This window comes from Microcaecilia unicolor, chromosome 2, assembly GCF_901765095.1.
Source record: "Microcaecilia unicolor chromosome 2, aMicUni1.1, whole genome shotgun sequence".
Classification (NCBI taxonomy): Eukaryota; Metazoa; Chordata; class Amphibia; order Gymnophiona; family Siphonopidae; genus Microcaecilia; species Microcaecilia unicolor.
The window spans coordinates 502,790,880-502,817,049 of NC_044032.1; the positions used below are offsets into that span (position 1 = coordinate 502,790,880).

At 40.3% G+C, this 26,170-nt stretch overlaps 1 protein-coding gene across 4 annotated transcripts in view; it reads right to left on the minus strand.

Moving 5' to 3' along the window:
• Positions 1-26,170, minus strand: part of EVC (EvC ciliary complex subunit 1) — a 150,630-nt gene that overhangs the window by 58,421 nt on the left and 66,039 nt on the right. For all 4 annotated transcript variants that reach the window (XR_003940708.1, XM_030191174.1, XM_030191176.1 and 1 more), the window contains exons 9-14: positions 22,372-22,588; positions 17,072-17,220; positions 13,228-13,326; positions 10,595-10,807; positions 3,103-3,212; positions 164-374 (exon numbers count right to left, since the gene is read on the minus strand). Coding sequence is in view for 3 of the 4 variants with exons in the window: in XM_030191174.1 (XP_030047034.1) it covers positions 164-374; positions 3,103-3,212; positions 10,595-10,807; positions 13,228-13,326; positions 17,072-17,220; positions 22,372-22,588 (999 nt within the window). In the remaining variant the exon portion in view is untranslated. The remainder of the gene's footprint in view (positions 1-163; positions 375-3,102; positions 3,213-10,594; positions 10,808-13,227; positions 13,327-17,071; positions 17,221-22,371; positions 22,589-26,170) is intronic.

Here is a 26,170-nt window from a genome sequence, read left to right on the forward strand (position 1 = left end):
AACCAAGCTCTAGAGAGAAACTTTTTTGGGCAAAGTAGGGTAAGAAAGGCAACAATTTCTGTTCTCATTTTTTGAAACATACTTAATTCCTTGTGATGCCCTATATAAATAAAGGCTTAAGAAATGACATGGGATAACTGAGGGAAAAATAACCCCAGTGTACCATTTCCTGCTGCAGTTGCCACTGGTGTGCATCCTTACAACATGAGGTGCTCTTTTCAAGGACGTACTGTTCCCTCAGCTCCTGCAGCACACTCTTCTTCCTGGACATCTTCATTTGTGTCAGGGTAGCCATAGCAAAATTCCGTTGAGCCAGAGTTCGGAGAACTGACTGCATCAAAAGCCGGTGGCTGTGTAACACATATTTAGTTGAACTGTGAAAAAACAAACAGTGCATTACATTTCCATTTCTTCTTTGAATAGCTCAGTTGCTTTGCATTCAAGGGTGAACCAGCGACAGGAGCAGATTTATGATTAATGGTTTTGAAAACCTCTGTCCCAGCAGCATAAGTGAAAAAGGCTGGGATACCTTAGGAGCACAGTACAGCTATTATAATTAAAGCAGCTATCAAGGCTTGTCAAAGATTTTCTACTTGTAGAAAGGTAGTGTTTCTCTTGTCGATATAACTGGCCAGAAATGGTTGCTAACCAGATAAATTGCTTTTTCAGGGCTATTCACTAATTTTCAGAGGCAGTTAACTGGTTATCACCGCTGACAATTAGAGATTAATGCCTACGAGAAAACCAGCTATTTTGGGGGCATTCTAGGGGCGGAATCAGCAGTTTGCCAGTTAAGTGCCGATATTCAGCAGTTAACTGGCTAGGGTAACTGCATAAATGGGACCGCACAAAACAAAGTCCTAACTTTGGGGGTCTTTTACTATGCAGTGGTAAGCCCAATGCAGGCTTAACGCTCGCTATTCCAGAACTACCGCCAGACTAATGCAGGAGCACAGTGGTAGTTCTTATTCCCGGCGCGTGGGTTAGTGCAGGAGCTCTTACTGTCACCTCAATGGGTGGTTGTAAGTGTTCCCCCCTGAAATGGCCACACAGTAAGTGGTTTACTTACCGCATGGCCATTTGTTTAAAAAAGTCAGCCATTTATCTACTGCTGTAAAAGGGGGCCTCAGCGTGTTTCAAAAACACATGCTGATGCCAGCACAGGCCTCCTTTTAACGTAGCTTAGTAAAAAGGGCCCTTTATGCGGTAAATCATAGCTGTTAAGTTTTGAATATTGACTTAACCGGCTATGCATTAGCCAGCTCCACATAAACTGGATATTCAATGCCGAAGCCCGGACATGGCCCAGCACTGAATATCCAGGAATAATGTCGGTGGCGATCAGCAAAATGCTCATCATTGCCAGCTGAATATTTACCTCTGTAGATATGAAGAATATGGGGCTCATTTTCGAAACAGAAAAACATCCAAAATGTGTCATAAAGCAGCATTCGGACGAATTTCTTCTCAAAACGTACAAACAGGTATTTTCAAAATCTATTTTACAGATGCTTATCTATGCAATTCATCTACGGTGTGTCCAAATCAAAAAGGGGCATGTTGGGGGCTTTTCATAGGCAGGATTAGGGTTTGCCTAACACTTAGATGTTTTACAGCCACAATGGAACAAAATCAAAATATCTAGGGTGAAAATTTCAAAGTTTTGGTCTTGACCTGTTTTTATAACGCCCCCGAAAGGTGCCCTAAATGACCAGATAACCACTGAAGGGATTCAGGGATGACCCCTTACACTCCCAGTGGTTACTGACCCCTCTCACCCCCCAAAGAATGTGAATAAAAATAGTACCAGCCTCTATAACAGACTCAGATGTTATAGCCAGGTCTATTAGAGCAGCATGCAGGTCCCTGGAGTAGTCTAGTGGTTTGTGCAGTGTAGACAGGTGCCCCCAGGTCCATACCTCCTCTTACCCGTTACACTTGTCGTTGGAAACTGTGAGCCCTTCAAAACTCATTAAAAACCCAATGTACCCACATATAGGTGTACCCTTTACCCATAAGGGCTACTGTAGTGGTATATAGTTGGGGGTAGTGGGTTTTAGAGGGAGACAAGATAAGGGAGAAACGGTGAGAGGTGTACCTGGGAACATTTGTATGAAGTCCACAATGGTGTCCCCTAGGGTGACCCATTGCTTTCTTGGGATGTCAAGTGTTGTCCCCTCCTGAATCCTAATGGCTTGATTTTGTGTGGATTTTATTTTTTTGAAAATGGTCTAAAAAGATAAACGCACAAAGCACAAAACCTTCTTTGAAATGGTATTTAAAAAAAAAAAAAAAAAGATAGATTTGGGACGTTTAGCACAAAACATCCAAAGTCCAACTTAGACGTCATATCGAAAATGCCCCTCCACATAACACAATATAATACTTTTTCTAGCATAATAAAAATATTTAGCTTTCACAATAAAAAAAACCAACAACAAAACAAAACTCACATCTTGAGTTCATACATACCACATGCTCTTTGGTGGGGCTAGTTTTGCCATGAAATTTATGTTCACACTTTTTAAAATTGACACAAATGTTTTCAATAACTCTACAGACCCCACATCCTTGAATGCCTCTCCAAAATGGATAGATTCTATACATGGCACCAAACAAATCAGCACCAAAAAAAGCGCTGTTCTATAAGCCGTGCTTAAAGTTAGGTGTGGCTTAGAGAACAGTGCTTACACCTGACAATCGCGCCTAACTTTAGGCGTGGTCATTTGCACTAACTTAAGTGTGGTGCAAATGTATACGCTTACATTAGGTGCCTATCCCTCCTCATTCTATAACAATACATGTAAATGTTAAGAATGCCCCTGTTCTGCCCATGACTCTCCCATTTCCTTTTTGAACTTGTACCTAAATTTATATAAATACCAATTAAATCTAATGTGCCAATAATTGCTTGTTAAAGCCAGTTGGTGCTAAATTACCTTGTTATTCAATTCAATTGTGTGCACAATTTTTAGCAACTTTTACAGAATTAGGGGGAATAAGTGCTAAAGTTTGTACATAGCCTATGTGCAGTTTCTACAGGTCAAGCCTTTAAAAATGATCCTCTGCAACGTGCAGGTTTTCTAAAACAGTTATACATACTCCTCACTGAGGCCACTGAATCGGATTAATACTCCTTGGATAACCTTCTCATATTTCTCACACAGGTGGTTTTGAAGAACAGCAGAGAGTGAATACTCGGCAGCCCAAAACTACAGAATGGAAACAAAACACAGGAAAGGTTCACTATATCTGCACACAGCTAAGTTTTATCATTTGTTAAGATTTAATTTTGTTACATCCAGGGCTGTGGAGTCGGAGTCGGCAGCAATTTTGGGTACATTGAGTCGGAGTTGGTAAAAATGTACCGACTCCGACTCCTCATACATTTGAATAAAGTACTTCTTTGCTGTGAATAAAGCTTAGTACCTAATTGTTTCACTAGTGTGAAGTCCAGCTGAACTATTTTGCTGGAGAGCTTCCCTCTGCTCAGTCTCCCTTTGCATTTACTGACCTGCTGTAGAGCACCTCCTCTCTGACCCCACAGTGAACTTAAGCTCCAAGAGAAGATCATTCAGCACACACAGATAAGGCAGCAGAGAGACTCCACCCAACTTCCTCTCTCTCTGCAAGAAGAGCTTTATATTTTAGTGGAAGTGGCACACCATTCATAATGGCAAAAAGAATGTCAGAAAACATGACAAAGTCCGCTGTTTATGAACACTTTACAATATCAACAGATGGGAAACATTATGTATGTCAATGTATTATAGAAGATGATGATGGTGAAAAAAGCATGTGATGCAAAAATTAGCAGTTTCAGTGGTTATGAAAAAAATGCACCTACAAGAGCATCAAATTTAAAAAGACATTTGCAGCGTTTCCATCCAAAAGTGTTAGAAGCTGTGAATGAGAAAGATAGCAATGAAAACATTCCATCTACTTCAGGGTCAATAAAAGATCAGAAATCTACTGGAGGCCAGACACAACTATCAAGATTTTTTACAGCTGACAAAGTTACTATAACAATGACACCAGAAAAATTCAAAAACCACATCATTGAAATGGCAGTAAAGAATAGTATACCACTATCTTTTTTTCACAACCAGCCTTTTTAGGCTTAAATGGAGAAATGGCTAAAAAGCTTGGAGTTTCTCTGGACACACTTGACATTATTACACACAAATTTGACCCAGACTCAACAATCCTACTCACTAATACAACATGGGCACCCACACTATGGTCAGACCACCATAAAGCACGTCTCCCTTCACAGGCGAACAACACACAGAAATGCAATCAACAAACATGAGCAAACAACATACACCACGAGAGGAAAAATAGACCCCACAACATTCTGGCAACAGATTTATCAAAACAAATGGTCAACAAATGCAGACACCATCCAAGTCCTCCAGGAATGGGACGATATATGTAAAACACCATCAGACAAAATCGCCCCAATACAAACAAGAACATCACACAGGAAAAAATTAAATCCATGGTTCACCGAAGAACTGAAAAAACTCAAAACACAAGTCAGGGAACTAGAACACGCATGGAACAAAAAGAAAGATGAACAAACACTAAATGCCTGGAAACTACTTCGGAGGAAATACAAATACACCATAAAACAGACCAAAAGACTACATTACAAAACAATGATTGGACCAAACTACAAAGACACACACAAACTCTTCTACCTTGTGAATAAACTGCTAGACACCACACCAGTAACAAACAATAACAAAGACATACCAAGTGTTGACAACCTTGCGAAATACTTCAAAGAGAAAATTATACAACTACGACTTAAAATACCCGCCAGCCCTATTGAATACGCCACAGTCCTAGATTGTCTAGACCCAGACGACGGAATATACCCAGCAGACAGAACCTGGACCGAATTCGAATTAATATCAGAAGACCTCATCTCTGAAACACTCAAAAGATTCGCCAAATCCTACTGCAAACTAGATATATGCCCAAACAACCTCATGAAATCAGCTCCTCAACAATTCATAACAGACCTAACGAACCATGTAAACTCCATGCTACAAAACGGACTTTTCCCAAAAGAAAAAGGAAAAATTCTACTCACCCCAATACCCAAAGACACAAAGAAAAATGCAAGCGAAATAACTAATTATAGACCAGTAGCATCCATACCACTAATAACCAAAATAACTGAAGGGATGGTAACAAAACAACTCACAACCTATCTAAACAAGTTCTCAATACTGCATGACGCCCAATCAGGATTCCGATCAAATCACAGCACAGAAACAGTATTAATTACCCTAATGACTAAATTTAAACAAACGATTGCAACCGGCAACAATATACTCCTCCTACAATTCGACATGTCAAGTGCCTTTGATATGGTCGACCACGAAATCCTATTACACATACTTGAATATTTCGGCATCGGAGGCAATGTCCTAAACTGGTTCAAGGGGTTCCTAACCTTGCGTTCATACCAAGTCACATCAAATTCAACTACGTCTGCAGCATGGACACCAGAATGTGGAGTACCACAAGGATCACCCCTATCACCAACTATTTTCAACCTAATGATGATACCCTTGGCAAAACTCCTATCAAACCATAACCTCAACCCATACATATACGCCGACGATGTAACAATATACATCCCTTTCAAACACGACATCAAAGAAATCTTCAATGAAATTAACCAAAGCTTACACATCATGAACACCTGGGCAGATGCATTTCGACTGAAACTGAATGCAGAAAAAACTCAATGCCTGATACTCACCTCCCAATACAACACGAAAGAATTTACCGCAATCAACACACCAAAACTAAATCTTCCAGTTTCAGAAACTTTAAAAATCCTTGGAGTCACCATTGACCGCCACCTAACACTTGAAACTCACGCAAAGAACACAACCAAAAAGATGTTCTACTGCATGTGGAAATTGAAAAGAATAAGACCATTCTTCCCAAGATCCATCTTCCGCAGCCTAGTGCAATCACTCGTACTCAGCCATCTGGACTATTGCAACTCAATATACGCAGGTTGCAAAGAGCAAACACTGAGGAAACTTCAAACAGCCCAGAACAGAGCAACCAGACTCATCTTTGGGAAACCAAAATACGAAAGTGCGAAAACCCTAGGAGAGAAGTTACACTGGCTGCCACTTAAGGAACGCATCACTTTTTAAAGTATGCACACTAGTCCACAAAATCATTCATGGTGAAGCCCCAGCCTACATATCTGACCTAATAGACCTACCACCCAGAAATGCTAAAAGATCATCCCGAACTTTCCTCAACCTCCACTTCCCTAATTGTAAAGGCATAAAATACAAAATGCTGCACGCATCAACCTTCTCTTATATGAGCATGCAATTCTGGAACAAACTACCACGAAACCTGAAAACGAACTATGAACTAACCGACTTCCGCAAACTATTAAAGACTCATCTCTTTGAAAAAGTCTATCGAAAAGATCAAAGCACATGAAGTCCACACACACTGTTAACAATGCATCAATACATTCTCCTCTGTACTATTATCCCCCGTAACTTCAACACATTTAAACCTCAATTTTACATGTAAAAATATATTAAGCCAGAATGTTCTACTGCTAATGTTCTGTTGCCCTATCAGTATCAGTTGTTCTTCTATTGTTAGTCGTTCTTCTCCACTGTTTTATTCCCCTTAACGATACCTGGACCTCGTTTTAACTAAACTCCTCACAATGTAACCATAATTGTGTTGTAACAAATTGTACTTCCATCATTACAATGTATTGTAAGCCACACTGAGCCCGCAAATAGGTGGGAAAATGTGGAATACAAATGCAATAAAATAAATTAAAATGAGAAAGTATAAGGAAACTTATACTTGAAGAGGCCAAATGTAAGAAGGAAGAACTAAGAAAAAGTCTGAAGGGACGTTTTGGCTTTATTAAAATGGATGCATGCACACGTCACAGAGTCAATTATTTTGCAATTAATGTTAGATTTGATGATGAAAACAAAAAAACTATAACCCGGACATTAGGAGTAAAGGACACTCAGGCACATCATACCAGTGAGTATCTGCAGAAGTTATGGAAGGTGTTTTAGAAGATTTTGAAATTAAAAAGGAACACATTCTATGTATTGTAACTGATAATGCTTCAAATATGTTAAGCACAATTGAAAAAATGAAGGAAGTTGATGAAGAAAGCAGCATACAAATATCAGAAGATGACAGTTCTGTAATTCAAGAAAGCTGTGAAAGTTTGGATGATATTGCTGAAGAAGCATCTAAGCTTATTACCATTCAACATATGCGTTGTGCTGTTCATACTCTGCAACTAGCAATAAGAGATGGATTGAAGGATCGTCATGTGGTTACACTAATTAGCAAGTTGAGGCAAGTAGCTGTTGCAGCCAGGATCCCTAAAACAGATGCTATTCTGAAGAGACGTGCTGGAAAAGGAGCCATTTTGGATCAAGCAACGCGCTGGGGAAGCACTTACTTGATGATAAAGCGTTTGCTTGAACTAAAAGACTTTCTTGAAGAACTGGACAATGTAAATGTTTCATTAAAAGAAAACCAGTGGGCTCAAGTTACAGAATTAGAAAGGCTACTTTCTTACCCTTTTGCTGTTACCAAGAAGCTGCAATATGAAGATTTAATACCAGGTAAATTCTTCTTGGAATGGAAGGGCTTGATATATAACCTTAACAAAAGTGGGGGGTTAATTGCTGATGGCATTGTATCTTCAATGAGGAAAAGAGAGGAGCTCTTGCTGGATAATCAAATTCTCTTAGCTGCTATTTATGTTGATCCAATCAGCTGAATTTTGTTGAGCAGTGACCAAGTTGCTACAGGAAAACAGGCACTCTATGACATAGCAGTTCACATGAAAGGGTTGCTACCTGAAACTCATAAACCACTGGATGAAGCTAAAGCTATAAATACTGGTGGTAATGGTAACTCAGGTTCATCCTCTTCAAATGAAGAAGAGAATTTTCAAGCCTATTTGGACAAAATGGAAGCTTCAAAAGCAAAGCGATGTCAGTTAAGCATGGAAAAGCAACCTATAAATGTCCGTATAAAGAAATTCATGCAAGAGTTTTTTTAAAGGATTAAAAGAAGTGGAAAAGTTTGACCGCTCATCAAAACTGACTATAGAAGAAGCCATCATTGTTTATCCAGAGATTGTCAGTGATGCAGCTAGAACAGCAATGCCACCCACCCAAGTCAGTGTTGAAAGACTGTTTTCAGCACTGAAAATAATCAAATCAGATTTAAGGGCTTCTATGAAGGAGGATCTGGCAGAAGCAATTCTGTTTCTAAGAACAATATATTAGTTAATTTTGGATTATGTTTAACAGCTATTCTACAGCTATATATGCCAAGTTTAAATAATATAATGTTGTTTTAGGTTTTCCAAATGTTTTTGGTTTATGTAGGTTAACTTTGATTTTGTTCTAATTTCCAAAGGATGTTGTTCTAGAATTTCCAAAGGATGTGGTTGTCCAAGATTTTTATACTTGCTAATGCTATGATGACTTTATACTTGATAAAAAAACAATAAACATAACCTTGTTTTTTTCATTTAAACTTTAGGATTAATGAATATTTATAGTTTCTTTAATAAATAAAATAAAAAGTCAGAATGACATAGATTTTAATCCCAAACATTAACATGCAGCCTTGTATGCTGCACTCTTTCAGTCAACATGCAAAAAAAAAAAAAAAAATACATATTAAAAACTGAGGAGTCGGAGTCGGAGGTACCATAAACTGAGGAGTCGGAGTCGAAGGATTTTTGTACCGACTCCACAGCCCTGGTTACATCTAAGAATACTATGGGTAATAGTATTCATAGATGTAGCAAAATTAAATATTTATCTCCCTGAAGAAGCGTTTTGGGGAAACTCAGCTGATGTGGAGATAAGGAGAGATACGAGACCTAAATTATTTTAATCACTTTGGGAGGAGCATTGGACTTTGATCTCCCATCATGAAATTGCTCATCGTGTTTTCTACGCAGTTATTGGAAGACTTCAGTTTGCCATAAGATACGTTCTATATAAAATCTATATAATTAATTTTTAATCAACTTTTACTCATTAATACGTAAGTTAGATGAACATTGTTTTTGGACATTTACATCATAGTGATGGCGCTGATAATTTATGCATTCACAATAATTGATTGACTTTATAGGGCTCTGTATGTGCAATGATGGGATAGTGGGTTGCTCTCTATTGAGGGTACCTGGTTCTGAGCACATATCACAAATTTAGGGGCCATTTTACTAAGCTGTGGTAAAAAGGGCCTGCACTAGAGGTGGGGGCCGTTTTTTCCATGCACTGCGGCCCTTTTTACTGCAGTAGGTAAAAATGCTGCAAAAAATATGGCCATATGGTAAGATTGATCTTACCACGTGCCATGCAGGGGGAAGAACTTACCACCACCCATTGAGGTGGCGGTAAGGGCACCCGCACTAACCCAGCAGTAACTAGGTAGCATGTGCCGCTGCCTGATTACCACCAGGTTAGCGTCGCACTAAAAAAATCATGGTCAATTTTCCCTAGTGCAGGAAATGGTGCACTACCGCTGGTGTCTGTGCTGGGCCAGCAGTAGCTCCAAATTGGTGTGTGGTAAGCCCATGTTGGGCTTACCACAGCTTATTAAAAGGGCCCCTATTTAATTGCTTTATTTATATTTTTTTGTAGTTAAATGAGACAGAGGGTCTGATCTCTATTTATCTTTTTTTCATATTTTTTTTGTCATACTGTTTACACATGTAGGATACCTTCCAAGGACCCTCCCCCAATATATACATACGAATGTCTATGGCTAGGATATCCTGTGATAAAGAGCAAGTGGGTATTTAAGTTACCCATAAGCAAGTTAGCCATCAAAGTATTCAGATAATTAAAAATGCTGCTTTTTGCATTTTCCAAATGCTGTTTTCTGTCCATAATTTGTAAATCAAATAAACCTTGCAACGTATAAAGGCACTGCAATTAAATGAACCATCGCATGGTATGCAATGCATATAGAACATGCTTTACAATTAAGCAAAAACAAGATCCTACTATAACAAGTGTAGTGTATAGATACGAATCTGTATTGTATAGTCTGTTTTCAGTCACTAGGCAATTATGGCAAGCTTATTTTCATTAAGGTCTTTAGGCAATTATGAGAAGCTTATTTTCATTAAGATCTTTAAAACGTTTTTGTAAATATTCTATTTTAGGATATTTGCTCAAGTGGAAACCTGACACAAGTACGTAAAATGAAATGGTGAATTACACAGAATAGCTACTAAGGGGCCTATCAGATGAAAGTTTAATGTGCACAACATTATGGGCCTTCTGTGTATGCTACAAACAGTAATGCTATACAGTAAAGTCTTAGAAGGTAGATCATATAAAGAAGCACCTATTTTTAGGGACTAAGAAGGTGCCTATATAACAATCACCAGGATCTTTGGAGGTGGGGGAGGGGTGAGGGGGGGGGGGGGTAAGGCCAGATTTCAATACAAACAATTCTCTAAATTTACATTAAGGATTCTAGTAAGTGGCATCAGAGCAGCTCACTCAAGATTATAAAATACCTGTTTGTCATGTAGCAGCAGTTCCTGGAAAATTTTCAGACTCTTTATCCTTTGGTCCTCTGCTTTTTCCAACTCAAGTGCCAAACTAATCCCCATTTCTTGTTTAAGATGCTCATATTCATCAACGGACATATTAGTGATGGCGGGCAGAGTCTGAAGAAACAGCTCTTTAACCAACTTTTCAAAGACCTGCGAGGAACTAGTATGTAATTCCTAGAAAAAAAATACAAGTATATAAAAGAACAATGTTGATTGTATTTTATTTGGTGTTTACATATTAATCCATGTCTCTGGAGTTTACAGTCCACATAGGCTTCCCCTGGTTATGCCCGACACTGCGGGTTTCAATGCTTTCCTCAGGGACTCGGGTTAATTGCCCTCACAAGATCCACAAAGACCTGTAAGCTGAGACACCAACGCTGAATACTTTTTCTGCTATTTGATGAAGCATGTGTTCAGATATTAAATAAATTGTCAACCAATAGTGAACTGGCCCCTTGGTTGAAGGTTTCCAACTGTAATTTTATCTCTTACTGCTTTGAAGTGAAATGTAGGACATCTTTACGGTAGTGATAATTATTTATTTATTTATTACATTTTTATCCCACCTTTTTACAGGCTCAATGTGGCTTACATATAACCATTAACGGTGTTAGCCGATTACGGTTTGAACAAATACATAGTATGAATGAATACAAAGCGATATTGTGGTATAAAGAGGTATATGTATGGTAGGAAACAGTTGGATGAACTTAGAGAGGGAAAGGAGGAAGAAGAGTCAGGTAATGTCTGTTGCAGTCTTTGGTTATGTGGTGTTGCAAGTGACTGGTATTTTTATGTTGGGTCATTGGGGTATGCTCTTCTGAACAGGTCTGTCTTTAGTGCTTTCCGAAAATTTAGGTGGTCGAGCGTAGTTTTTACTGCTTTTGGCAATGCATTCCATAGTTGTGCGCTTAGGTAGGAAAAGCTGGTTGCATAGGTGGATTTGTATTTGAATCCTTTACTGCTTGGGTAGTGGAGGTTTAGATATGGTCATGCAGATTTTGTGGCGTCTCTGGTTGGCAGGTCAATGAGGTCTGTCATGTAGTCCAGTTCCTCGCCGTAAATAATTTTGTGAACAGTCATGCAGATTTTGAAAGTGATGCGTTCTTTGATTGTTAGCCAGTGCAATTTTTCTCTGAGTGGTTTGGCGCTGTCGAAATGTGTTTTTCCAAATATAAGCCTGGCTGCTGTATTTTGGGCAGTCTGAAGTTTCTTTATTATTTGATCCTTGCCTCCCGCATATATTCCATTACAGTAATCTGACTACCTGTACCAAAAAGCTAAGCAGGTGGCATGTTCATAGCAATGTTCTCTAAGCTGTGCAGAAGTCCTTCAGCCACATTCTTGCCGGTGGGGTAGCGGGGATAGTGATTCCATACTGTGTTTTAAATCACTAGGGTCAGGCAGGTTCCTTGGAGTCCTGCAGAGCTTTTCTGTCCTTCACTGTTTAAAATATGATACTGAAACACAGCCCCCACCAACGACAATGTAGGTAGAGGACTTCCACATAGCTTAGAGCAGTGGTTCTTAACCCAGTCTTCAGGACATACCCAGCCAGTCAGGTTTTCAGGATACCCACAATGAATATTTATTTATTTATTAGGGCTTATTTACCGCCTTTTTGAAGGAATTCACTCATGGTGGTGTACAGCAAGATAAGTCAAACATAAGCAAAAGACAATTACAGCAATAAAATATTCAATCAACAATACAAAGTATGGCATAATACGCTGCGTTATAATGTCAACACAATAAAACATTTTAATAGACAGTATAGGGTGTAAGCAAAGATGGAACATATAGATAGATAAGATAAAGTAACTGAAGTAATAAAATAAGGGACTAGTTAGAGCTACAAATGAGATCAGAAAGGTGATTGAACATTGGCTAGGGTAGGAGTGGATAGACATGTCCTGCTATAATATGTGCAGCCGGTGTCATTTACTTCTTCTGTTAAAGGCCTGGTTTAAGAGCCACACTTTCACCTGCTTCCTGAAGTAGAAATAGTTAAGTGAGTGCATTTCAGAGCGTGAGGGCTACTCCAGAGAAAGCTTGCTTGCAGGTATCTCATCATGTGATGTCCTTTCATGCAAACCAAATGTGACCTTCATGCAAGTCAGTGAGCAGTCTTTCCCCACCTGTAGTTGTTAATGTCCCAGGGCCCTGTTTACTAAGATGCGCTAGTGTTTTCAGTGCATGCTAAACGCTACAGACACCCATATATTCCTAGGGGAATCTCTAGTGTTAGTACGCAATAATTTTTAGCGTGTGCTCAAAACGCTAGCACGCCTATAGCGCGGCTTAGTAAACAGGGCCCCTAGTCTCTGTCACGATGGGCAAATCTACGGGGGCCCATGGTTAGGTGCCGAAGGCGACATTGAAGAGGTCAATGTCGCCTTCGGCACCTAACCATTCTACCCCATTCAGGAAAACTCTAGACTGCCCCAATTTGATTGTCTGCACATTTTGTCCATTAGATTGTAAGCTCTTTTGATCAGGGACTGCCCTCTTTGTTAAACTGTACAGCGCTGCGTAACCCTAGTAGCGCTTTAGAAGTGTTAAGTAGTAGTAAAAGCACACACAACGGTTACCTTGCAGAGATCTGCAACAGCTCCTGCGGTTTTGCAGTCCTCCTCTTCTTCCAAGTTACAACACATCTCTCTCTGCTTCTCCAGCAATTCATGGTAATCCTTTCATTGTTAGCAACAATAACAACAAAAAACAAACAAACAAACAAAAAATGATGACAATGTTTCCCTTGCAAAATAATGTATGGAGAAAAATTAAGTAATGTTTGTGAAACATTCTATCTTTACCTGCACTGTGTTGGCTCCTGAAACCTGTTCCTATGTATTTATTGATTTTAGCAGAATGAAAATAATAAAAGTGAATCTGTACAAAGCTGGGACACCCAAAGTTCAGAGCTACCACTGCTGAAGTCACTATCCAAGATGACATGTGGATCAAAACATATAGATCATCCTCAATAAAGGCAGCACTCGACTCCAACACACCTGCACCCAAAATCTGTACTACCTGAGACTGCAAACAAGAACATCTGCTTTGAGGAGCTGCAGCACTTTCCTATCCTGAGTATCATTTAAGGCAGGCTCCTCCTTCTACTACTAATACTACTTCTTATTTCTATAGTGCTGCTACTAGAAGTACACAGTGCTGTACACATTATATGCAGGTACTTTCTGTCCCTAGTGAGCTCACAATCTAAGGTGTTTTGTACCTGGGGCACTGGAGGGTTAAATGACTTGCCCAGGGCCTACTGGGATGTTGCTTCTTAGTCACACCAGTAATTGCCGCATCCACCCTTGGAAGGTGGAGTAATCTCTTAAGGTCTTCTTGCTTCGGGGGTAGAGCTTAGCTAGGTGCCTCATGCCCTTAAGGGGACCTTCCTGTGCCTCTCATTTTGCTAGGACCAAGAGCCCTGTGTAATGGGAAAGAATTGGGGGCCATACAGACCCCTTCTAGTCATAGTCACCGCCTTGGGTGAATCTCTTCATAAAGGCGGTTAATAAATCCCAATAAATAAACAAATAAATATATAGGTGCCAACATTTTAAATGATTGGGAGTGCCAAACACAATATAAAAATTACCCCTCCCTGGACACAAATGAAAGAGCTTGCTCAATATTGGGGGTGCTTAAGAATTACTGCACCCACAGAACTGCCCCCTATGCTTCCAGTAGGGGGACCAAGGAGAACGAATCAAAAAGTTGATTCAGGGCCTCTATGGATCCAAGATGGCCGCAAGCTGATAGGTCGCAGCGACTCAAGCTCCTAAACATGCCGAAACGGAGAGGACGAACAGCGGGCAGGGCTTCCCCGCTAACACCCTCCTTACCTGGTCCGTTGGACCGATACTTGAGATCGCAAGGAGCCCATCGTGTAGGAGGTTTGATACCAGATGTACGCGCCGGCGAAACGGAGAATTTGGCGCTCTCTGGACTTGAAGTGACTCTAAGCCCCGCTGAACGCACTCCTCCTCCCCAGCTGATTGGCGCCAGTTCCTTCCTCCTGGATTCGACAGGGTCTACTCCCACAGAGGTTAGGGGCCCAGAAGAACGCCGAATCGAAGCCTCCCTTACTACGGAGGTAGGACTGGAGATCAGTTTGCCTGTGGAAATGCTGCAAACTGAGGGGAGAGAAGCCGAGGGACAAAGCGAAGACACAAACCAGCCTGTAAGGTTTGAATTACCTAAAGAATTTATGATTAAACCTAAAGATGTGACACTTGAAGCTTTGTGGGATTTGGTTTCCAATCTGGGACAAGTTTTCCTTATGCAGGTTAATGATCTTCACCCTAAAGTAAAATCTTTGGAAAGTAACTTAGGGATACAAGAGCAACAGATTAAAGATTTAAATGGGAAAATTACCAACTTGGATCAGAGACTTGTGAAACTTGAAACTTTACAACCCATTATGGTGAAAGACTTGACAAGCCTTAGAGACAAAATGGAAACTTTTGATAATTATACCAAAAATCATAATCTCAGATTTATTAATTTTCCTCGACTTCAAAATGTAACTCCTATAGATATGTTGAAACGCTATATGCGTGAAAATTTATCAATTCCTGAACAGAATCTGCCACCAATGTCTATGGTGTATTATATTCCTGGGAAAGGAACCTCATTACCCGAAGCTCCGATTGATGTCTCTCTTTTACTTGAGACTTCTGATACTGAATTGGCAACTGCGGCTACATTAGTGGCCACGGTGGCATTATTACCAGACAAGAACTGGATCTTCCATTTGTTTTTCCGTAATAAAGATAAACCCTTTTTGGGTTTAAAAGTTTTACTTTTTCCTGATGTCTCTAAAGAGACTCGACGACGAAGGAAACAATTCTTGCTCCTTAGGCCTGAGATTTTGCACTTGGGGGGTACCTTCTTTTTAAGATACCCCTGCAAGTGCATAGTAAGGCTTAAGGAGAAAAAATATGTATTTACAGAGCCGTCTCATGTGTCCTCGCTTATAACCTCAGTGAAAATGGAAAAGCGTTAAATATAATTGTGCTCTACTTAACAGCTTTTGTATAATTTCTATTGATAATTTCCTATTTGTCTCCGTTATTTCCCTGAAATCTTGGATCATAATTATGGACTTGAGTATAATTTCTCCTTGGTGAAGCTTAACCTTCACTTTTTTTTTTTTTTTTATTTCCTGTTTCATTATTATTTTACAATTTTGTAAATTATTAGATACTTTACCTGAACAAGAAGATTGTCTTGTAATATAATGGAAAATCTTAATAAATATAAAAAAAAAAAAAAAAAAAGTTGATTCAGCTGCTCTCTCCTAAACAACATTACCAGGGGAGATTCACCCTCCTCACCCTGGCTCATCCACTTCTGGAGGGTCTTCCTCTGAATTCCACAGATCCTCCATGGGATCAACCTTCATAGGCGCCTCCTGGGCTTGATGAGGTTGCTTCCTCTGTCTCAGTTGGACCTCACCCAGCCCCTGGGGGTCCTGCACCCAGAATCTCACCACCTTAGGGGTAGGGAACGCCTGTGGGGACCCTAGAGCCCCTGAGGGATTCCCAGAGAGGTCATTCCACATAGGGCATATGGAGGGGCCTTATTAGGATACCCTCCCACAAGTGTGGCCACCTCTTCAGGTCCCTCCGCAATTTGGCAGGTTGCCACCAAGATAGACACCGTTTCAGTCAAAGACTGGACTGCAGCAGAAACCATGAAGCCCTGGTGCATTGTTAGGCCAGGAGCTAGGTCTTGTCCGGCTCCTACATTGAGAGCTGGTAAAGAGGTCTCAAAAACAGACTCAATACAAGTAAGACTGAAGGATGTCCAGCAGTGGCTCAGCTGCCTACCCCCATGGTCCCAGTCCTGCCCATTATGCCTCCAAAGCACCGCTGCTACCTGGCAATCCTACACAAAAACATCCATTGCACTGTCTGTCTCCTTTCTTTGTCTTATTTTTTTTTAAACTTTATTCCCCTAGACATGCTAAACTACAACACGCAGTCACACCATAGTAAACAGGGCCCTCAGAGTTTAACTGGTATGTTTATAATTTGACATTTTACAGGAAATTTTCAAACCATGTGAATATCTTCAATGTCTGTGAGTATTTTTCAATTGCAAATTTTATGTCAATTTTGATGGTGAAAATATCTTTCCTTTAAAAACTGATTCAGGACTAGTATGTATAGAAATCTGTCCCTATTTATTTCAGTACTTTTCCAGTGCAAACATCTGTGTATACTTTTGGAAATGTACACAAGTATACTCCCCAACCCACCATTCTCTCCCCAGTGAATGAGTAAACTAGCGGAAATATTCACATAAGTTTACCTGCAGATAGGGTGCAGTTTTCAACGAGTGTCATTTCTGCACACAAAACTTTACATTCAAATTTAGAAAATGAATATTGTGATTGCATTTTCGTAAAGACCTTACCCTGAGGAAATCAATGGGACTGCTTGTCTGCTGAACCTCATTGAGAAAATGTACTTGTTCATCCTTTTGGACCTGTATAAGTGTTTCTATTCGTCTGCCACGCTGTGCCAGAAGTTTCAATATCAGATCTTTTGTTTGCTGGAAACACGCTGCAATTTGAGACATTTACATTGTACATAAAACCTCAGAAGAATACAAACTAGTCAATATTCAGCCAGCAGCAAAAACGCTGGTCACTGCCAGCTGAACTAGACACATATTCGGTGACTGCCCCTATCTGGCCACCAGCACTGAGTGAGTTTTACCTGTACTCTTCCCTCTGATTTGAATGCAGACTGTCAAGGGGCACCTGAGGTATGCAGCAGCAGGCCTCTTCTTCTCTTTAATACCTATGTAACTGTACTGCCATTTCTTTTCCTACTCTAAGACTAATATTAGACAATTTTGGAATTGTAAACTGCCATTAAAGATCTTCATATGGTGGTACATCAAATGTTGAAAAACTGCAAACTGTTCTATAAGCTTTTCCCAGGAAAGGGATGTTAGATACTGGCTAAATGATTTGTAGTAGTTGTAGTTGTTTTCCAACTTGTCCTGATCAAATAAGAGTGCACCACTGTCCTTTTTAGTTTTGATGGCAGCTGCCCATCCACAAGAGAGGAATTAGCCATTGTAGTGGCCCCTTCAATGAGGCTTCTGCTTGCTTGTTATACTGTCTTTGCTGGGCAGGAGTCAAGAGGGCAAGATGCCAGTCATAGGCCATTCAAGATTATTTCAAGCGCCTCCTCTGTTACCTGGTTGAATAAGTCCCAGCTGTCTGTGCATGGTAGGGAGGAGGAAGTCTTCCCCTCTTTAGCTAATAGGAGGCCCAATGAAACTGCCTGCATGTCCTTATGGAGACCTTTAATTTTGCTGGCAAAGTATGTGGCAAAATCTGTATTGTTATCTGCATCTTATTCTATCCAATGTAGGCTTGTAAGCCACTCAGATAATCATGTTTTGATGAGTGGGATAGAAAATCCCTAATAAATTTGGAACCTTGGAAACATTGCTGGGCGGTTGTGACTGGGAAGGCTGGTTCTGTTGTGGGGTTGCAGTAGACTAGTTGATAGTAAATGGACTTCGTTGTATAAAATGGGACATATAGTAAATATCGAGCATTAATGTGTGATAGTGTGTAGTAACACAGCAGTGTCTTTTAATAAATCTAGCCCTAAGTTTGTACCTGAGGTGAGTTACTCTATGTCACAAACAATATGTGGGATTTGAACCTTGGGTTCTTTGGTTCCCAGTCTGCTGCCCTAAACAACAGACAAATAGGAGGAAAAGTGAAAAAGAGGGAGACTTGGATGAATGAGATTAGAAAAATTGGGTAGATTCTGTATAGGATGCCCACCCTTTAGGCGACGGGAAAATGCACACCAAGGGGTGAATTCTATAAATTGCACCTTTAAAAAAAAAATCAGTGTGAACAAAAACCTGCTGAAGTGCTATTCTATAAGCAATGCCTAACGTTAGGTGTGGTTTATAGAATAGTCAGAAGTGCTTAAGCACAGGGGTTGCATGAAAATTTAGGTGTGTCCATTTGCAGCAACAAAAATGTGCTACAAATGCCCCAACCCAAATTTATGCGTTGAACCCCCTTATTCAATAATTGTACGCGTAACTTGATTCCACACCCATGCTTCACCCCTAAAATGACCATGGCCCTCCCATTTCCACTCCCCTTTTCTGGGACACATTTAAAAATTTAGGCATGGATCTTGCATCTAAATTTATACATGTACTATTAACTGATTTCAATCACAACCAATAATTGCTTGGCACTAATTGGCTTGTTATTCAATTAAATTGCAAAAGCAAATTGGGCATGCATTGCGCGCAAAATTTTTGGCAACTTTTATATAATGAGGGTAGTACATGAGGATTTTCTGTTATAGAATAATGACTAAGTCTGCATTTATGTGCACCTATTTAGGCGTCCCCATTTATGCCAGCTCAAAGGCTGGTGCAAATGCGGGAGCCTAAATGTGCATCTAAATTGAGGTGCTCTGTAAACCTACACACATAAATGCTTGACATGCCACTAAGCTGCCCATGCCCTTCCATTTCAATGCCCCTTCGAAGATGCATGCCCTTGAATTTATGTGCCCAGGTCAGAGCATAAGAACATAATAGTTATACTGGGTCAGACCAACGGTCCATCTAGCCCAGTATCCTGCTTCCAGCAATGGCCACTCAGGTCACAAGTACCTGACAGAATCCCAAATAGCAGCAACATTTCATGCAGTGGCTTTCCCCATATCTATCTAAATAGCAGACTATGGACTTTTCCTCCAGGAAGTTGTCCAAACTTTTTTAAAACCCAGATACATTAACCACTGATAACACATCATCTGGCAATGAGCTCCAGAGCTTAACTTTTTGTTAAGTGAAAATGTATTTCCTCCTGTTCATTTAGAAGTAGTACCATGTAACTTCCTTGAGTGTCCCCAAATCTTTGTACTTTTTGAAAGTGTAAAAAATCAATTTACGTTTACCTGTTCTGCACCTCTCAGCATTTTCTAGACCTCAATCATATCTCCCCTCAGCCATCTCTTTTCCAAGCGGAAGAGTCCTAACCTTTCAAGCTTTTCTTCAAATGAGAGGAGTTCTATCCCCTTGATCATTTTTGTCGTCCTTCTTTTAACCTTTTCTAATTCTGCTATATCTTTTTAAAGATACAGCAACCAGAATTGCATACAGTATTCAAGGTTTTATAGTATTATGGAATAGCAACTAAGGGCAGTGGCATGCACAACTGCAAACTGGTGCCAATTAGTGTCAATTAACTCCACTTATCCTATATAATAAAACTCACCCTCAACGTTCTGAGGACACTGACGTCAGTGTCACTTCCTTCGGGCACTTCCTTCGGGTTCGAAGGGTTCGTGGTGGTGAAGCCACCGAAATCACTGTCTCTGGGCCCCGCCCTCGAGTCAAACGTGATGACGTCGAGGGCGGAACAATGGCGTCACAGAGCGAGGGTGCAGTAATGGTGTCAGTGGCTTCACGACTCAGGAGATGAAGGTGGCGTGCGTTGACGAGGTGCGGAGCAATGGCGGTCAGTGGCTTCACAAGGCCGAAGGGGTGGGTAGGGGGGGGGGGGTTCGGGAGGAAAACCTTGCTAGCGCCAGTTTCATTTGCTCCAGAAACGGGCATGTTTTACTAGTAGCTAATAATTGGCTATTAAATCCAATTACAGCCAACTGTTATATTAATTTGCATACACAATCACCTGTATTCTATAACAGCTAAGCGTCAATTTGCGTACTCTTTTTTGTAGAATTCGGGAGATAATGTCCATACAACAAAGGTAGAAAAATACATTTTATTTTAAATATAGTGATTGGAATATATCAGCTTTGGAATGTGTAACCTTGATACCTTTATACTGTAATTTGCTTAGTACAGGAAGAAACAGATTTGCTTTTATTTCTGTAGTGTTGCAGTACATGTTGAGTTTGACTTCTTGAAGGTCTCAGTTTAAATTTTATCTATACATTTCTATTTCTCATCTGTGGTCATTTATTCTGTGCTTGGTGCGGGTCTGGTACGTGTATCAGTGCCATTAACTGAATCCGGGGGTCAGCGCCTAGCTTCAAAGGGGCGTGAACATGTGTGCACACCTAGGTGCCAAACACAGGGGCCCTTTTACAAAAAAGAGGTAAGGCATACACACAGGTAGCATGCGCCAAATTGAGACTACCGCCGGGCTAGTCTCAATTTGGCGCGTGCCCACCCAGCGGTAATTTATTTATTACATTTGTACCCCGCGATTTTGCACACATGGCAGGCTCAATGCGGTTTACATAGTAACAATATAAAGAATTACAAAGTCGTAAGAAGAATATACAGTTTGTAGTAAATGCAATATTAATGGGGTTAAAGGATAAGTAAATTGAACATAGGAGGAATTGGGTGCAGAAGAAAATGAGCGTTGGGAGGTAGGCGTAGGAAGATGGAGAGGAATGGATATGGGGTAGCAATAAGGATAATGGGAAACATGGTCAATGTATAAACAATCATCAATAAGAATCATGTGGGCAAGCAAAGTTGGCATGCGCTGTTTCTCATGGTAGAAAATATTTTTCTATTTTCTACCACAGGGGGTGTTTTCAGCAGTAATCTTGAGTGTAGGCACATTGGCGCGCACTGCACGGTTACCACTCATGTAGCGTGTAAGTCCTTTCTGCTAGGTCAATGAGTGGCGGTAAGGGCTCAGGCAGTAAATAGCCATGTGCTACCTTTAATTTTAGCATACAGACATTTGGGGGCCCTTTTGCTAAGCCATGTACGCGTCTATGTGTAGTTACCACCCGGCTACCGCGTGGTTCTTGTGATAATTTCATTTTTGGTGCGCATCCGATACATGCGTCCGAAAAATAATTTTTATTTTCAGACATGCGTATTGGGTGCGTGCCAACTTGTATTTGATGCATGAAGGTCATTACCGCCCAGTTACCGCGTGAGACTTTATCGCCGGGTCAATTGCTGGCGGTAAGGTCTCAGACCCAAAATGGATGCGTGGCAATTTTCACTTTGCCGCATGTCCATTTTTGGCAAATATTTTTAAAAGGGCCTGCAGGTGCGCTGAATATTGATTCTGCACGCGCCCAAAACACTTGACTATATTACCGCAGGCCATTTTTCAGCGCACCTTAGTAACTGCCCCCATTAAAAAATGCCCTTTTTCCTAGCTGCTGTAAAAAAATGACCCCGCGCATGCCCAAAACATGTGCCCACACTACTGCAGGCCAGTTTTTACCGCAGCTTAGTAAAACAGCCCCTTATAGAATACAATAAGTTACGTGCCTAGGTGCCAACATTTAGGCACTAACATTTATGCCTTCCTTTTACATGGTGTATATGTTGGTACCTAAATGTTGGCGCCCCAATGTCAACTTAGGCTCTATTCCAGTGGGTCCCAAACCTGGTCCTGGAGGCACCCCAGCTTGTTAGCTTTTCAGGATATCCACAGTGAATATTTATGAAAGAGATTTGCATGCACTGCCTCCCCGACATGCAATCTATTTCATGAATATTCGTTGTGGGTATCCTGAAAACCTGACTGGCTGGGGTGCCTCCAGGACCAGGTTTGGGAACCACTGCTCTATTCTATAACAGAATCTGGGTGCCCAGATGCTGTTATAGAATATTAACTTAGCACACAGATTTTGGTCACCAATTTTTAGGGCCCTTTCAATTGCCCCCATCTGTCAAGTGCAAAATAATTATAAGAATTCAGAATCAGAACTCACTGCTATTAAACAGGGCTACCTCCTCCCAGAAGGCCTTGAGAAGTTCAGTTAAACGCTGCTCCTTTTGCCGGGTAGTGATTTTTTTCTTGGTTGTTAACTGTTGCAGTGTTTCGGAGACAGCATTCAATCTGTATTCACTTTCTTGCTGTATCTGTGACTTCAAGGAGTCAGTCACTTTGGTCATATGCTCCCAAGAAATAATTTTTTCTTGAAAACCCTGAAAAAAAAATACCATAAAGCAAAAAATATCTAGATAAATATGCTTTGACATCTTGACTGAAATTAAGGCTGGTCTAGTGCACAGAAGCTCTTCATTAGCTAGTTCAATTTACATGTTCATTCTTTAAAATCTCTTTTATGGTTATGTACACATGGAGAAGGCTGGAGAGATAGTAGACTGACAGTAATACAGAAGGCAGTTTTCAAAGGCTTTAACAATTGCTTCCCTACCGCAGCACTGGTAAAAGTATGTACACCATTTAATGTCATTGTTTAATGCTTTGCTGTTGGACCACACCTTGGCATTTTATGATTGGGGGAAAGAAACAAGGATGTGATTAGTTCAGGATATAGCAAGTATGTACTTTTAGGGCTAGATTCAGTAAATGGCACATAAAAAAATGGTGCCCCCCCCAAAAAAAAAGGCTTATGCATTAATCTGTAAGCCTCATCTAAAGTTTGGCATGGTTTATAGAATAGCGCTTAAGCATTATGGTTACATGTAAATTTACTGAAAGGGTGGAGTAATGTGGTCAACAGGACACTTCCAGAAGACACATGTCCATTTCAATAACAGACCACAGATGTTTCCTCAAGGAACTTGTCCAAACCTTTTTTTAAACCCAGACACGCTAACCACTGTTATCACATCCTCTGGAAGTGAGTTCCAGAGCTTAACTATTCTTTGAGTGAAAAAAATATTTCCTCCTATTTGTTTTAAAAGTATTTCCATATAACTGCTGTTGTGACTTGTTCCCTTTTGGGATTTCTTGTGCTATTTTCAGTTTAATGACTTGTTGTATCTGATCTATTTTGTTGTCTCAAATTGTTTAATAAAGCCTTCTTTAAATTTCAAAAAAAGTATTTCCATATAATTTCACTGAATGTCCTCTGGTCTTTGAACTTTTTGAAAGAGTAAAAAAAAAAAATCGATTCACTTCTACCCTTTCTATACCACTCAGGATTTTATAGACCTCAATCATATCCCCCCTTAGCTGTCTCTTTTCCAAGTTGAAGAGCCCTAAGCTCTTTAGACTTTCCTCATATGGGAGGAGTTTCATCCCCTTTATCATTTTGGTAGTTCTTCTTTGAACCTTTTCTAATTCTGCTGTATCTTTAGCAACCAGAACTGAATGCAATATTTAAAGTTAGGTCACATCATGGAGGGATACAGAGGCATAATAATATTCTTGGATTTATTTTGCTTCCCTCTCCTAGTATTTCCTAGCATCCTGTTTGCTTTTTTGGCTGTCGCCGCACACTAGTCAGAAGATTTCAGCGTTTTGTCTACGACACCTAACGTGGACCCCGGTATCAGTTAACTATGATTCGGATTATTCTTCCCAATGTGATGCACTTTGCATTTGTCCACATTTAATTTCATCTGCCATTTGTATGCCCGGTCTTCCAGTTTCTTAATGTCTTCCTGCAATTTTTCTCAATCCACATGTTTTGACAACTTTGAATAGCTTTGTGTCATCTGCAAATGTAATCACCTCACTTCTCATTCCGTTATCCAGATCATTTATAAATATGTTAAATAGCACCGGTCCCAGTACGGATCCCTGCAGCACTCCACTAGTCACCTCCTCTACTGAGAAAAATGGCCTTTCACCCCTACTACTACTTATCATTTCTATAGCGCTACTAGACGTACCCCTACCCTCTCCTTTCTTGGGCAAAATACAAATGGCTGCTATTGTTTCCAAGTACCATCGGTAACACTATGTTTGAAGTAAAGCAGCCTGATGACAGCAAGAAGGGGGACAAATAGTACATGGGACAGGTCAGATGGGCCTTACAGTGCCTATCTGCTATATTTTCTTTCCATATAAAATAACCATCCTAGGCATTCTATAATATCTGTTTATCTCTGGCTCCTGTAATTTGTCATTCGCAGAAGAGAATGACACAGGGACGGAGCGGGGACAGAGCCTGAGGGGATAGGGACAAGCTATGTCCCGTGTCATTCTCTACTTTGAAGCCTGTTAATGAACTGGACTGTTATTTATGTTTGAGTGAAAGACGACAATATTCTGATTTTTTTTGAAAAACAAGCAAACATGCTGGCCACAACTAGCAAACTTTGCATGGGAGATTCTGTACATTCCTGTTCCCAGCACATCTTCTAAGAAGACATCATCTATTGCAGGAAGAACTGTGGAAGACAAGAGAGCTAGGCTGAATCCTGAGATTGTTAATGGCTTATTCATCCACAGATTAAAAAAATCATAACAGTACTTCATTGGGCATATTTCTTCCCCACTAGGGCATACAGAATGGATTGTATTTTGTACACCTGGACATTTTAACAGGGTAAATTAGGATTCCTTGGGGTAGTAGAAGTCAGCTATTGTTGGGGGTGGAAGGAGTAGAGGGTGGTGGTGGAGGGTTATTATAGTTGTTTAATATTATTGTTTTTTATTTGTGATTTATAAACAACAGTTGCACAGCATATTGTTCCTTTGTATACTTTAATAAAAAGATTAAATATAAAATCATAAGTGTTCGAGGCTTCTACAGATGAGGACAGAGCCTACGGGGATGGGACCAGGATAGAACCTGCAGGGACAGGGCGGGGATGGAGTCAAACCCCACGGGGATGGGGCAGGGAAAATGCTGTCCCCGTTTCATTCTCTAGTTCATAGGACAGTAAACTGACAAGGATAGCCTGAGAAACAAATCAAGTATAATGCCGGTTGCTTCTGAGTTTCATTTTCTATGCTTACCTATGTAAAAAGATTTGAAAATTGCCTTCCATATTAATTATCAATAGCATACAATTTGTTGTTCAGTATTACAAAATCAGTAGGTTGGCTGGCAATGTTAACTACAGAGACTACTAATTACAATGAAACATAATGGACCAGATTCAGTAAATGTGCCCAAATTTGGGTGCTGGAAATAAATAAGCACCCAGTGCTATTCTATAAAGGATGCTATGGGCTGACCGCCCTTTATAGTATAGTGCTGGGCACCAAGATGTACGATTGCTGAAATCAGGGGTAAATCCTGGCACCTGATTTGGCTATGCATCCCCAGTATTATGTAACACTACACACAAATTTTCAGAATGCCCCTGATCCACTTATGACCATGGCCCCTTCTGGGTGGCACGGTATGGGGTTTGTGTATGCAGTTTTATAGAATAGCACATAAGAAGATGTGTGTGCAAATCCAAATTGGTGCCAATTACCATCAATAATTGATTGTTAGCGCTCAATTATTGCCGTTAGTTGGCTCGTTACCCAACTAATTTGCACATGCATCTCAGGATTGCACCCAAATTTCAGCATGATAATTTGGGTACTCTTTATAGAATCTGGGGGATAATGTTAATAAAAGATGGCAATTTTAGAAGGGTTAGGAACCATTTATATATGTAAATAGGCATACACTTACACATGCCAAGCCCTGAGTATTCTGCTCTTTTTAGGAGTATGTGTTTTGTTTTGTTGTAAAATGGTTGCTCCCACTTTCTGTACCATCAAATACACAGTTTTCTTGTGGCCTCTTGGGTAATGTTACAAAAGGATCCATGGTCAGTAAGCCTTTTGCAAGATACACTGCTGCAAAATGA